At 37.0% G+C, this 15,894-nt stretch overlaps 1 protein-coding gene across 2 annotated transcripts in view; it reads right to left on the bottom strand.

The window, feature by feature from the left end:
• Positions 1-1,449: 1,449 nt before the first annotated feature.
• Positions 1,450-15,894, bottom strand: part of ADSS1 (adenylosuccinate synthase 1) — a 31,096-nt gene continuing 16,651 nt past the window's right edge. For both annotated transcript variants that reach the window (XM_075503710.1, XM_075503712.1), the window contains 10 exons: positions 15,614-15,664; positions 15,218-15,284; positions 13,953-14,060; positions 13,514-13,595; positions 12,438-12,564; positions 11,059-11,213; positions 9,740-9,864; positions 7,641-7,738; positions 6,306-6,455; positions 1,450-4,837 (listed from right to left, as the gene is read on the bottom strand). In XM_075503710.1, the coding sequence (XP_075359825.1) occupies positions 4,785-4,837; positions 6,306-6,455; positions 7,641-7,738; positions 9,740-9,864; positions 11,059-11,213; positions 12,438-12,564; positions 13,514-13,595; positions 13,953-14,060; positions 15,218-15,284; positions 15,614-15,664 (1,016 nt within the window). In that variant the 3' untranslated portion in view covers positions 1,450-4,784. The remainder of the gene's footprint in view (positions 4,838-6,305; positions 6,456-7,640; positions 7,739-9,739; positions 9,865-11,058; positions 11,214-12,437; positions 12,565-13,513; positions 13,596-13,952; positions 14,061-15,217; positions 15,285-15,613; positions 15,665-15,894) is intronic.

Genomic DNA, 15,894 nt, shown 5'->3' with positions numbered 1-15,894 from the left:
TTACTTTAAATTTGAGCAATATGTAAGGTTCAGCCAGCCCCATCCAAGAATAAAAGGTGTTCCTTACCAAAGCTCCTTTGTGATGGACCTGTGGTTTGGGAAGGAAAGAACCCGTTTTCTTACCTCCCTGAAGCAGCTTTACACCACCAGTTCGCACACACCATCAATCCCACGCAGTGCTGTGACGGTCGAGCAGGCTCCACACCTCAGGCACCCTCTTTTTCATTGGCAACACAGATCTAATAAGGGCATGAAACCAGCACTAACAAACTCAAATTAGTAGCCAACAAATCCACAGGCTACTCCCTTGATATTGTGCCTATACCAGAAACAGGGACTTCTTCTAAAGATCAGATGGTTGGAGCTGGATTTTCTATTCCTGCCTGCTGCCTAGTTGAAAGGGTAATGTCAGCTCATTCTTTTTGCAAACATCCAGCACTTGAAACCAGCTCTCTGATGGATACAAAAAGTTACTGTAAAGGAAGCTGGGCCACTTCCACAAGCAATAAGGAGTGGGCTAGAGCTTGACCCCATGTAAAGTATTACTAGAAGAGGGTAGGGGCAGGAAAGTCATCTATTAATTGCAGCTCTCCAGAGACAAGATGGTCACGTTGTTCCCATTTTTACCGGTGCTGGGAGGGAGGAAACAAGATAGACAGTCTTAAGACTCAGCTCTCCAGCTGACAGACAACAGATGGACCAGTAAAAAACCAGTTTTTTCCCAGTGGGTAATTTCAGCAAAGAGAGACTCCCTCAGCTTTTTTGGTTTGGGGGTTTTTTTTTTTGCCTTGGGCATTGCCAGCGTCACATGGAGTTAGATGAAACTGCTTCAGATGCTTCAGCTACCAAAGACCATTATATGTAACTGATGTGAAGAAAACGAATAAACATTAATTAGCAGAGCAGTTCTCATACAGCTCTCAGACATTGCCCTGAACTGTGTACTAACCTGCTGCTGTTTACCGGAGAGGTGACTCACCTGCTGTTCCAGGCGACTTCTAAAACGGATGAGAAAAAAGAGTGATTTCTATAAAGGCTTCTGAAGGCCCTAACAGTACTTGTCTGAAGCCCTCCCACATTTTAGAGGTGATAATTATGTTATCTGAGCCAGTATCTACCTTTCCTTTGTAGCACAGTGCCGTTGATAAAGAGTTATATGAGTTCAAATCAGTTGCTCTGAGCCAGCTGGTACGGCAAGAAAATTTTTGCATCAATTAGGAAATGGTTTTTTTTCTTCATAAAATCACTGTTCACTCAGGTGAGCTAACTAGAGATGACTAACCATGAATCCCCAGTGGTAAACGTGGATCCCTGCTCAGTTTGTAAATGGAAAAGTGTGATGAAGTTTATAGAATATGTAAAAAAAAAAAAGGCCAAACACTGAGAATCATAACTTTGTATGATGTGTATGTATTGTGTAAAAAAAAGAATAGAGAAATAGAGACCAAGCACTGTTACTTTAAATTGGTTTTAATATGTCTTTCAGGACAAAATAAACAGGTGTGGATCCAAAATTCATCTGCAAAAATCTGCATAAGGTGTAAATATAGTTGTACATTACTACGGAAATGCTTAATTTTCTTTCCTTTTATAAAGTGCGTTATGCCAGAACTGTAAGACCATATGTAGCCAAATTAAAAATTACAAAAGCGTCAAAATCCTATACCGCGTGTGTTAGGAAGCATAGACCTGACTATGAAGGCCATATTGTAAGGGTAAGTGTGAGAAAACATGTCAAATACATTAATGTGCCTGAGTGAATCAGTAATTGCTACTTTAAAAAAACTATAATCTTTACCACAAATTCTGCCATTTTGGTAGACGTTTACCCTTATTCTTCCATCCAGATACCTAACAGGATGATGCATCAACCAGTTTTAGTCATTATTATTGCATTTGGCTGGGGAGAAAGAAGAAAATAAATTCATCACAGTGATTGTTATTAAAATGAAATTTCAAACAATACAAAATAATACACAAGGGAAACAGCCAAAATGAAAGCAAATTCACATGAAAATACTCTTATTAAGCATTGTGTCACTCAGTAGATTAAAGAGCTTTTCGATAAAGGCCTGACCTTACTCACATTTAACTCTATGACAACACATATGAAATTCAATAGGAGTAGATCTTTCATTTAAAAAATCTATGCTATGAAATGAAATGAAATGCCTGATATTATTTTTACAGTAACAGAGTAAGTCATGGGATAATTGCCTATTACATCATGCCCATTGACAACATCACTGGGTTTTTGATGAATCCTTGAATGCAAAGACAGGCAATGTGGATCTACCGGAGACTTAATGGAAAAAATACTTAATGGAAAATAAAAAGATTAGGTGAACAAGAAGTAGTAATCCTGTGAAAATTGAACTATAAAACCTAATTTTTTCAATATGCCAAATACGTCATTTAGAGTTGATCATTTAAGCCAGTTATTCAGCACACCAAGGGGCTTGTTAGTCATTGTGGACTTTGCCTATAAATCAATGAAAGCTTAAATATAGCGGCAATCTCCTAACACAAATGCACTGATGAAGATGAGGCCAAGAAAAGGAACAGGTCTAGATCATCCAGTAGGGAAATGTCACAGGGTTAAGCCATGTGAAAACAAAACTTAATTACTGCATCTCCAAGCATCTTTATGCTTAAATGACCTCCTATAAGTGAGGCACATTTCACAGTGCTTGTAATAATTAGCACTTACCAAGCACCTTTCAGAAGTGCTTTGCAAACGTTAAATAAGGTCAGAAATCTCATCACTCTTTCATTAGAACACCCATAAATTTGACAGGGAGATCTTCCTCATCAATGTCAGAGCAAGGATTGCAGGGCTTGACGCACCAACCTCCAAAAAACAGTTCAAAAGAGGTGAGGCAGTATTCCTAATTGCCATTTTTACAGATTGCAAAACAGTAGCAAGGAGATTAAACAACTTGTCAAAGATTGAAAAAGGAGTTGTAGCTGAATTAAGGATTCATGGCTTTGGGCTCTTTTTTTTTTTTTTTTAAGAGATAAAAAGTATTTGATTGTGGCATAAAGCCCCAGTCTGTGATGAACTGGGGTACGAAGAGACTGCACTGCAGCTGGAGGGTGTCAGAGTTCTGCCCTACAAGCAGCAATACATCCATAAACAGTTATATTTAGTGCTTGCTTGCGATGTGCTTGTACTGGTACTTTTGTAATTGCTTCTTGACACAAATGGGTTTGAACATTAACCGTTATTTAATATTGAGCGAGAAAAGACAAAGGGGATGAGTATGACACAAGATACTCCAGACAGGTTTTTCTTCTTCTCCATCTCTGATGCAAAGAATGCCATTGTTTTGTATCCTTGGGGTTATCATCTCAGAAAAGGGATATTTTCACACACTACATAATGGCATTACCGGGGTTGTGATGCCATTTCCACAGCCCCTGGGAATGATACAAAAATATTGTTATAGCTCTCTGAGACATATATAGAAAAGGAACATTTACTTGGAAAATTCCGCAGTTAGGGAATAACTCCGTTTCTAGTGTATTCTTTTTCCTCTACAAGAGGTAGGCGTCTTTTTGAGAGCTATTGAAGTATAGCCATTATAAATTAGAAGATCCACAAAGAAATCCAAGTGTATTCTTGAAGATTCTGGGACCTCTCCAGGGCTTCTACATGTCCCAACCCTGGCAGCCACATGTCATCCCCTTCTATAAATAGGCATTACATTTTGCTGAGGAAGGTCAAAATGTGTGAGGGGTGTAAATACTGCAACAGTCACCATTAAGTCATGCGTTGATTTATTCTTGGAAACCTAGGAGCTGTGGAAGCAAGCGTGCCTTACAGAGCTGCAAGTCCCAAGTTCCTCAGATAACTACAGTAAAACCTTGGAAATTACAATCACTGCATTAGCAGGAAGAAATGTCTCAGGTTCACTAAGAAAACACAGCGTGCTGTCTTGGCTCCACTCTCCCCGTGTGTTTTGCACCCTGAGGTCTCTCTTCCACCTTCACTCACTCCTTCCCTACTGCATAAAATAAAGACTGCACATCTGACAGTCTCCACAGGGATTGTCTGTTAGTACACAGGACATTTGAAAGAATTATTAGACAGGTCAACTTTCTGCAGCTTGGCCCCTCTACAGATGTTATCTCAGTTACTAGAATAGGCTCTGTCATAAAAATGCTTTAGCTGCTCTCCATTCATTTTAGTGGGCTATTAAAAAATCATTATATAAAAATTATAGATAATCATGTTTGCTTTGCTTTGTGCAGCCAAAAATACCTACCTAACTTCACTGTATTTCATTTCAGAAACTGAAAATCTGTATAATCCAACCAATTTAAGTACACGGTATCTGTCTTATTACTGCCAACCCAGATACATAGACATTTTAACATTAGAAGTTGAAGAACAAATCCAAGCTTCACAATTCTAAAGTTACCCAGTAACTACTGGAAAAGGCTTAATACTGGTTTCAGCAAGAAGAAGTAACTCTATATGGATGTAAAATACTTTCAAATAGTAACATGGCTCAATTTTTTAAAAAAAATTTTTCCTTATTTTGGTAAGAATACTTTTTTAATTTTTTTTTTTTTTATGATGGCCACCAAGGAGATTTTACACTGAATTTACTGAGAACTTAAAGATAAATAAAATGTTACAATACAGAATATATGTTTTGTTTCTATTTAATTCCTAGAAGAACATGTTGGTTTTAAATAGCATCTCCATTTAAAGAGGAAGCAGTAAGGAACAGATGAACGCTAAATTGTGCTTCTCATCACTGAAGTTCTTCATTTGTTTAGAACAGCTGGATCATCGACTCTCTTGATTTTCCAACTCCGACCCATTTAACTAGGGAGAAAAACACATCTATTAGAACAACTACTGAGAGTAAATATTATAATCAATTAATTGGAATAATTTTCACCTTCCATCACAGTTCACTATAAACTGGCCAACTTTGTGCTGAAACACAACGCTAGGAAGTTTTACTGTCAAAAATCACTTTACTCCTGCTGCATTACCAGACTAGAAGTGCAAGACACTGAAGTTTGAAAGCATGAAATAATTATACCATAAACACAAAGCATTGCAGATGGAAGGCCTAACAGAAGGCCAGGCATGTTTGTTGCAGGTTTAACTATCATTGTCTTGAGTGATAGGATGTCTAGCTAAATCCCTGCAGAGAGGAAGCGAGAGCTCTGACAGACTGTGAAATTTTCTTGATGCAGACCAGGAGATAGTGATGCACACATGCTACAGTATTGTTAAATGTAAGGCTGCAACTAAAAACGTTATCCAATGTGAGCAGCCACCCCAAATACCATCCTATAATTGTTCCACTACAGTTTTTAATACCCACAGATACTATAGAACTGACTGTAGGTAGGTCTCCTTTAGCCATCAAACCCACCAAGGCACCCTGGCTTCACACTGAGAACCAGAGAAATAAAGTAAGGGGAGCTTTATTTACATATCCCATCGCCCACACCTGTGTCCATGACCACACACGAGCCATCCACCGAGTTTCAGGCTTTGCTATCAGATGCTTCCTAATCCATGAACAATACTGGAATTGCCACAGTTGCAACTAGCTCACACTCCCCAAATGTGACCTTTGAGGTGCTTTATGGAAAACAAAAGCACACATGCCAGCTTTCTAAGTTTGCTACTGTGGAAATTCCCTTTCAAACTCCATCATTTATGCTACACCTAGCTCTTGGAACCTCTAGAGCTCTAGCAATTAGATTTGAAAAAAACTGGATGGCTTAACCTTTGGAGACTGATCACGTTAAGATTCTCATTTTTCCAAAGGGGCAGAATTGGGCTAAACAATCTTGTATGTGTTATGCAACACATCTCCTGATATGGGTAAGTATGGAAGAGAGGAAAAAAGAGAAGGAAAAAAAAAAAAGAGAAGTCTATGTTCAAACAGCGATGCAGTGCAGGAAGTAAAGTGAAAGGAAGAGGTTAGTAAAGGGAAGACATTAGACTAACTATGCACTGAAGCATGGTGCAGAGATCCCTAAGTTTTCACTGACAGAAGGCAGCAGTTTGCCAAGAACAATACACATTTATCTTTCCTCTGGTTAAATCCTTGTCAGCAGCAGCTTGGAGCTCTCTGCAGACCTGCCGCAGAACACCACCCCCTTTGCTGCTTCTTGGCAAGCTGTCATTTACCATCATCAGCCCAACCACAGGTACTTCCATTGCCTCCTGCCCAAATCAAGGCACTCCCTGACTAACGAATGGAGCACTTTTACAGAGCTGCTCCTGTCTGCTGTGGCATCCTCCTATGTGCATCTACAGAAAGATTTACCTGGCACTCCAACATGGTTCTCCACGCAGCGGATGTAATTCTGGGCCTTGGGTGGGAGGTCCTCCCATTTTCGTGCACCAGTTGTGTCGGTCTTCCACCCAGGCATTGTTTCATACTCTACTTCCACCTTCTGTAGTATCTCCTGATTAGCTGTGGGAGAACAATTTTTATCACTGTTGATTTTAGCTGCTCCACCTTAAAAGAACAGACCCATGGCTCTTGACCAACAAAGTCTTTCGACAACATTTAAAATCTGATAAATACCGCCCTCCCCCCGGCCCCCCCCCCCCAGTATTTCTACCGGTTGGTTAATTCATTTATTCTTAATTTAGATTAATTTCTGTTACTTAGGAAGATAACTCTGACTCAAGAGGATCCAGTAATCCAGTTTCCTCTTGTCAAAACCTTAGGATGCACTCTATGTTGTCAGAAGACTACAGTAGTATTTTTAAGGAAACAAATTATTTGACATTTACAGTAGTTCCCCTTTTTGGTTCAGATTTGCACATAATAAAATAGAAATCCTCCTGTACACAAGGCACGACTTTCTCAAAAATTTTTACCTTCATGGAACAGGGTTAAATCAGGCTTGCTAAAAACTTAAATGTCTGCAAGCCTTTCCCCACTGGAATTCTCACTGTGCTGCTGTCCACAGCCAGGAACTGCCATCAGTGGTGGGAAAACTGGCTGCTGCCAGCCCTCCCCTTGCCTCCAGAATCCCCCATCTCAACAGAGCAAACCCCTCATCTTGGCATAAACTGTTACAGGTATCTTGAAAACATCATTAATGTAAGAAAATTACATATTATTATATCTTAAAAGTTTTAACATGAAGCATATTCATGAGGCAACATATACTTTTGTGAACCACAATGTTGTTGCTGTTAATTACAGTTACATGATAGTAGCCCATAAGCACCTTTATTCTGTTTGTATCCATCTCATTTTTGCACATCTTAGGCACTGATTTTATTTTTATCTTACTTCATTAAAGGCTATTGCTAATGATACAGTCACTGACTTGAATCTTGCTGACTTTCAGATCCCTTGTGTTGTCAATAAAAAAATCTAATGGGACAAGACATAGAGGCCCTAACACAAGATTTTATTTGCTCTGAACTTCTTGTCATCATACATACAGACACAAGGTGACTAGAAAATGCTAATATACTGATACAGTAGTCTTTATCCTGATATCTCAGTTCTGCAAATTTCTACAGAAGGTCTAGCAAAAAAGAAATCAAGCCTCATTTTAAAAAGCAAACAGTCTTTCCCAACAGGTGGGACTTAATAGGCAGGAAAGAGAAAAATGAACACAGATATTTAACAGCATACCTGGAAAATACGGAATTCTTTTTCCACCCAATTTGTAAGCAACACCAATTTTAATCTCATCAAGGACATCCAGAATATCCAGTTTTGTTAATGCCAAACTGTACAGAAAAACATCGGTTAGGTTACACACATGATGAACCTCCTCTTTAATACTTTCCACCTATTTTTTTTTTTTCTCTCTAGTTTTGTATTCACAAATCCAGCTCGGGCAACCCAGCAAGCAGAAATACACAAATATATTAAACTATTAACATTGTTAATTGAATTCATGCCTCTCGGGTGAATACATGACTGAGTTACTAAGACACATTTCCAAATGCTTGGCTGTTCATACAGGTGCACAGCATTCCGTTCAGCGCATGAAAATGCAAGCTGACTATGTAAAGTGGCACGACTGGACTTGGTTTGGGTGTGTGTGACGGCATGTCACTTTATGTCACTACTACTAATTATTTCTGTTATTCCTACTGATTCACAACAACTGTAGGACAGACTTATTTACTAAATTACACTTTTAAAACAGACTTCACAAGCATAATCTGGCTACTAAAATCATGTATACAGTTCAGTAGGAAAGATCCCAGCCTGACTTTCAGTGCCCGGGCTGTGCTGTCAGGGTTGTCAGTTTAATGAACCTTTTTCATCTTTTGAATGAACACACTGGAACACAAAAATGGAACCTCAAGAAGACACCGTAGCATTCACTGATCAGAATAAAACTGCATTTTAAAACTAGTCAAATTCTCTAGAAACAATATGCCAGACCTTGCTTGGTAAACATATGAGTAGCTAAGGATTTAGACAGGTATGTACATAATAGTCCATGCTATATGTGCTCAGTAAGTATACGATGAATGCAATGATTAAATTAAAAGACCTTTTGGGAAAGAAGGAGCATAGAGCCAGTTCTTCAACTTTTTTGAAGTTTTTATCTCCCCATGTTTTTTAACTGTCACAGTTACCAGAGATGACATAGTTGTGTTGATAGAAGTGCAGTAATTGTATAGAACTGAAATGGAAGGAAACATAACGCCTTCCTAATACTATTTCCACATAAAGTAGAACCGTCTAAGTTAAAGCAAAATATAAATCCAAGTAAAAAAAAAAATTAAAAAACCCTTCTGGTAAATTAATGAACAAAGATCATTGTTCCTTTGTAATATTAGTAGCATAAACTATATTAAGTTAAGTCTCAGTTTACAAGATATTAAAATGCCGGGGGTCATGTGTTTGCATATATGAACAAGTTTGCCTGAATGCATGAGTAAGTCTACACTTTATATGAACAAAACTGTAATGAAACTTTTACAACTTTTTCTGAAAATACAGATTGGTAATTAGTTATAAATTAATGGCTCGTTACAGTTACTAGCATTTTAGCATTAGACATAAGCTAGCTTGATGGCATTATGATCTTGAACAGTTCCTTTAAACAGCCACTTTTCCTTTAAAATGTTGATTTAATATATATTTTGAATTGTAAAATAATTTACCAATCAAGTAAGTTGCTCAGTCCCAAAGAAAATAAAACTCAGCCCATTAAAAGCAGAATTTATAATAAAATATTAGACTACATCTTTGTAAATAAATGAATCTGTTGGGACTGGAATGAAAGCTGTGCCAGTTGCTGTACACTTTGTGTCATCCCCCTTATTTCACTTCAAGAGGTAGTGGTTCCAAACGATGCAGAATTGGTCCTACAAGTACGATCCACTAGAGTCAACCAAAGCTCAAAACCAGCGGGTTTTAGATCATGACATAAGTCAGTATGAAAGCACTGGATCAAGAATGCTAGAGCAAACTGTTAGAAAACGGATATATAGATCCAATCTACTTGGCCATCTGATGTAAGCAAAATGAAAACATATATGAAAAAAATCACTGCTATGATGTTGTAAGATCACTTGATTTGAAAAAAAAAAAGTCAAAGGAATTAGATTTATATTAGCATTAAGACAATTCTCAGTTGCCCATTGTGAATTATTTTATTGCTTAAAATGTAACACTTTACTGGACTTATATTAACGTTACCTACATATTTATTCTGCGAAGCACAAAATTATCACTTCCAAATGTAGCGCAAAATCTGTGATGCTTACGCAGTGAATCCGTTGATCATATGAGCATATTTCAAAATGACAAGATCTAACCAGCCACAGCGTCTCTTTCTGCCTGTAGTTACTCCCCATTCATGGCCACGGGACTGTAAAAGATCTCCAATTTCCTAAAAGAAGACAGAAAGAATGCTGATGGTATTTCACTGAAAAATAGCAGGAAAACAAATACAGACAAATAGCAAGAAAAATATAGTTGTACAATTCCAAGGTTTTTTGGTAGGAAAAAAAGAAAAAAAAATATTAAGTTTTATTACAAGGGGACTAAGGCAGAGAATAAAGCCCCTCATGCATAGGATTTTTGTATTTCAATCACTAGCATTTCCAAAATACTTATTTAATGTGACTATTTAATGTTCCAAGGAGACACTTTTCTTCCTTCTTCATCTCACAGGAAGACCTCCTTGACAATTCAGCCCTGTTTTTAATTTTGTTTGCATTTACTTTCTTCATCTGGTCTTTTGGCATCTGTTGTTTTTGGGGGCAAGACTGTAAATGCTTGAGACAAGATCAATGCTTGTACAATGCCTAGGTCAACAGATTCCTTGACCATGCCTAGGGCTCCTAGGTTCTACCACAGTATGAAACTGCCAACTGTTCCCTTTGGGCTGGTAGTGTTAACAATGTGTTAAAAATGAAGAAGAAAGAAACTTCATGCTCACGATTCATAAAACTAAAGGATATCACCGATTCATTTGAGTCATTAGAGAAAGGATTTTAGTGACTAAATCCTTAAATTAGATTCAGATCACTGACCTAGAGATTGCTGTGTGCATAGCTCATAATCAATACTCTGAGCTTTCTAGTTTCTTGATAATGAAAATACAATAGACAGTTTAAAAGAATCAAAATCTCTCCCCTTCTTTTTATTGATCAGCTTGTGCATGACTGGCTGATGCACACACCACATTTATTCTATAAATCACTCAGAACACAGGCTGTTAAGCACAGAAGTTGCATCTTGTAATTTAAGCTTTCCTGTGATGCACTGACAGTTCCAGTCTACAACAAACTCTTGCCACTGAGATGCACCTAATGGTATTACACAAAATGATGAAATCTGTTTTCAGATCATTCATTACAACAGAAGTGGGGTCACTGTAATATAACATCATCACACTCGTGTTTCTCTCCTCTGAAGGAAAATACCTTAAGTTTATAATGTAATTCTCCTCTCGTCGTGAGCGCAATTGCTTGGCATTATTATTATGGTGCTTATTTATCGTTAGTATACCCTTACCCCATTCCATTGACCTTACTTTTTTGGCAACTGTATATATTGCATTTTGTAACATTAAACCTACATTAATCTGCTCAGTGGGGAAGGCTCCAATTCCCACCCGAGTAGTATACGCCTTCACCACACCATACACATCACCGACATGCTGGGGAGGAACACCAAGCCCGGTGCATACACCACCTACGGTGCAGTTCGATGAAGTCACGAAAGGATACGTGCCTGTCAGAAAAACACAACAGCACAACCCTGTTTCAGCAATTGTAAGAAACAAAGACTGATTTTCCTTTCTGCGTTGAAAGGAGATTTTCGCCTGTATGTTTGGCTTTAAAGCTAAACTGAAATAGCAGCCAAAGAGCAGGGCAAATTTTTCTTACTACATGTCCCCATTTTGCTTTTAAGAGGACAAATTAAGCTGTTCTTCCCCAAATTGCTTCCTCCTGTAGTGAATAATATGTATTTAGATTTCTAAAGCTCCACAGAAACCCCTCAAACTGAAGGATTTTTTCCACTCAAATAGCTGATTTATCCTGGCAATTTGTATGAGCATATTATTAGTGAGCAAGAAGTTCACACAGACAAATAAGAAAATATACTACTTTCTTATAAGTAAGGAGGTATCCACTATGTGCGATCTGTTCCAATGTGTAAGCTTTTCTACATTCATCCTTTGCAACTTTCACTGAGGATTGCCCACAAGGGAGAAATTTAAAAGCATCTCAATACTACTTCCCTTAGGCACTGGATCTATTATAGGATATTGCTGCTGTGTAAAGCTTTTTTCACTGCCCTGTGTATCTCAGAAAGTATTTCCGCAACGTCCACGGAGAGCCGGGTGTAAAGGTCCCAGTCTGACATTCCCAGTGCTCTGAGTACACAAGTAGCTCTGAGTATCTGCAGCAAGTTTTCTAAGTCTTAAGAGGTTAATAATGATCTCTACACTGTGACTTTGGATGGGACCATCTCTTCAGTTCTTCATTTCATCTTCATGGAGACCTAAGTGGTTTAATTAGACTTTTGGTAAGAGAGCAGAGCAGAGATTAACTGAAGAAGCTAGATTTACAGGTTATCTGCACTAGTTTAATCCTCCCTCCACTGCAGAGGAATTCTCAGCAGCACTGCAATGGCTGCTTGGAATGTACGGCAACGTGCACACACTTTTAGAAGTAATAAAGACAAGAATATCAGGAGTGAAATTTCAACTCCCCTGGAATAAACTCCAGTAAAAGTCAATATTTAAACCCTAACCACTTAATCCTGTTAATGATACAATCTCTGGCTTACTGTGCTTTACTTTTGGGGAATGTGTTCCTATTAAAGGAAAGACTATTTTGTTTCTCTACTTTCCTGCTGTTTGCAAAGCTGATATAAACACAAATCAAAATAAAACTAATCAAAATAAAAGTAATCTCTTAGGATTTAAATTGCGTTTAGAATTTAACTTACCAAAGTCAATATCAAGTAACGCTGCATTGGCTCCTTCAACAAGAATCTTCTTTGGGGAGCCATGAAGAGCTTCATACATAAAATACACGCCATCTCGAACCATGGGTCTTATTTTTTCAGCATATCCCTGCAAATTTGAGTAGAAATGTCAGCTTCCCTAGACAATGGCTGGAAGCAGGGAACACTGGGTTCACTTTTGAAACACAAAACATACAGATAACCCTAACATGCCAGCTTCAGTAACTGTGTTTTACCTGCAAAATACAACCATTAGCTTATATTCTATTGAAAACAAATCAATGTATTGAACCACTCACATAAGAAAACATGACTTGTTAGGGCATTAGAATGCCATAATTTCTGTACCATTTCTATTCACAGAGATATAATCTCTATTATAGTGTGTCTATAGTCTAGACACACTGAGAGTGGGACTTAGAAATGGTGCAAGCTCCAAAAGAAAAAAAAAATCACTAGTCACTAATATTAAAAAATATCTTTAAATGTAGGGTGTCAGCTCTGAACAAGTACCAGATAAAACTTGGGAAAGGCAAGAGATTTTTTTAGCATCCTCTTTTCTTACATATTCACGAAAGGTGTTCTACCAGTGGCTCTTCTGGATTTATTTATAAAAAGACATTTTTCTTGTAATACCAGGATCTTGAAACAGCTTCCACAAACAATTCTTCAGTAAGCATGGAAGTCTCTCAGACAGACTAGATCAGTCATGGCTGGAGACTGCTAACTGCAAGTGTCACCTCGTGTTCTCTTGGCTACTTTAATACAACACTTATTTTATGTCAAAAAAGTAAAATATTATACGAGAATTAAATCATTCACAAAAATTATTTTAATGCCCACAATAAGAGAACATTCTATTACAAAGCATAGCTACTGCTTATTAAAACGTTTTTATAATAATGAAGAGATACATTTTTCATTTAAATTAATTAATTAGTTTAATAAGTAGTAGTTCTGGTACACTTCATTTTTACTTTTAAATTAAAATAAATATTGCTGTTTTCTTCTATACTTTCCCTGAAACTGAACAAATATTACAAGTGTTAAATCCTTACCTTTAGCTTTTTCAATTGTCCTTCTATATCTATTTCCAATGAGGGAAACATTGACTTGTATTGTTGTGCCAGATTTTTAAATCTGCAAAATATTGAAATCGTATCTATGAAGAACACTCTGAGTTACTGTTCATAGAACCTTTGGCAAGAGCTCAGCTTATATTATACACAGTATATACCGAGAACTATAGGGAGAAAATACCCAGAACTTCGATACCTCAACCAGTGCATTTCCCAATGTACAAAATTATATTTTAAATTATGAGAATCTCTGTGAAGTACAGGAAATATACAGACATTCTTTCCAGTTTTCTTCTCCTTCTTGACAATTTATATACAAAATTCAGACACATATTTAAAAACATCTCCTTAAAAGCAAATCTGTCAGCCCAAATGTATCACTCTTTAACATAATATTTAGAAATTAAAATAGTTGTACCTTGAAGAAAATTCATCAAAGTCAGAAAGGAGATCACAAATTCGAAGGCCTGTTCGTGCAGCTTTGGAAGAATATGTTGGTCCAATCCCCTTCTTTGTTGTGCCAATACTAATTAAAAAGAAACCCCCCAGATGTATAAATATGTGCAAAAATATGCTTTATGCTAAGTAATTTTGTTAAAGCTCTTCAATATACCATATAGTGGGCAGAAGATCTGAGACATAAAAAAAAGACTAAAGTTCTATAATAATAAATATATAGCAACTTCCATGCTTCAGTCAATTTGCATAAATATTGCTAATATTCACGGTATGCAGTAAAGCATTAAGCCTTGAGTCTGGCTGAGACAGGCTTAGTTGAAACTATGTGTATATATACATATATTATACAGTAATAACGGTTACTATACTGTCCTGTGGTACTACTACATTCCTTACCACAAACAACGGGAAACAAATGTCATTTTCACATTTTCACAGTTGCAGCACTGTCTATAGTTGTAAACAACAACCAGTTCTGTAAGCAATCAAACTGGTTTCCTATGGCTTTGGCATTATTCATAACATCTCTGTCCCTATGAACTGTTGCTGCAGCCTTTACCTTGATGAGGATAAAAATGAAACTGTTTCCCTACCCATATGCCTATTTTCACGTGCACTTTAAAATATAATAACTTTGAGACCTTATTTGTATGTTAAGTGTGGCTGAAATTGTCCAATGAGATCAAAAACTAATAGACTAACAGAGAGAAAAATACAGTGTGTTCACATAAACCTTTGTTCTTTCAGAAACCGGAATAATGAAGTATTAATAGTTACATACTGTGCTAAAGTGTAAGATTAAAATTAAAATAGAAACTAATATCTCCATGAAGTATAAGTGAATATACAATAACCTATTACAAGTGTGGAACCTAATCGCGCCAACACTTCAGACCTGATTCAAAAGAGCATCGCTAGTCTGGTATCAAACTGGATTGGAAACATCATTTTAACGGAAATGGGTTTTGAGGATTTGGTAGGAATTTCAAAAGTCTCTATATGTTGCAGAGAACTGAAAAATGGAAATATGTAAGAATTCATACCCTGCCCTTTCAGTAATACCTCAGAGTTTGTTCACTAACATAAGCAGGAGCAGAACTGTCACAGAATTAGTAACATCGGCAAGGCTCTTTAGAGATATATCACATTTCTGTTTTCCAAAATTACACCGATTTTTCAAAACTGCATAATTATTAATGAAATGAAGGTGCTGAAAATATTTACTTTTTTCCTTCTTGTGCTTGACGTTGCACTTCCTGGAGCCCATCTACTGCCTGGTGAAAGTCAAACACTGCAATGAAAAATCATACGGACATAGTGGGAGACCAAAGGAGAAAAACATTCTTTAAATCACAGACATCTACAATTTCAAGACAAAGTGCCTTTGTTATCATTGATAGTGCGCAGGCCTCCTCATGTGAAAACAGAAGGAGTATTCCTTAAACATTGTGAAAACATGTAAAACATCACTCTTTAGCGGATACAAATTCCATTATTATGCTCCAGGTAACACAACATATAAAGAAGCTGTATTAGATCAAATACGTAACTGTTCTGTGGAGTAATAATGTAGTTTAGCACCATTTGTAAGTTTTTTCCCCTCCTTCAATCATCACTTACCTATATGTGCTCTATCTGATATAATCAGTCTTTTCTCCCAATCTTTTAAACCTGTCAGAAGATATAAAGGAAAGTAGGATTTCAGCTGCGCTGATTGGTCAAACTTTGAGATTTGCTGTTAGTTTTTCTATGTCTTTCTTCTAGTTTATATAGCTCCTTGTTAAGAAGACTGTAGACAAAATGGATAAAACAAAAGTGAATATCAAATATCAGCAATGTTTTCATTAACAACCTTTTCTCTTTCTTTACTTTTTCAGCTTTCTCATTTTGGTATGGACAAA

Source organism: Mycteria americana, chromosome 5 (assembly GCF_035582795.1).
Source record: "Mycteria americana isolate JAX WOST 10 ecotype Jacksonville Zoo and Gardens chromosome 5, USCA_MyAme_1.0, whole genome shotgun sequence".
In the NCBI taxonomy this organism is placed as follows: Eukaryota; Metazoa; Chordata; class Aves; order Ciconiiformes; family Ciconiidae; genus Mycteria; species Mycteria americana.
The sequence above is the reverse complement of the archived record's forward strand: the minus strand, read 5'-3'. Positions and strand labels throughout refer to the sequence as shown.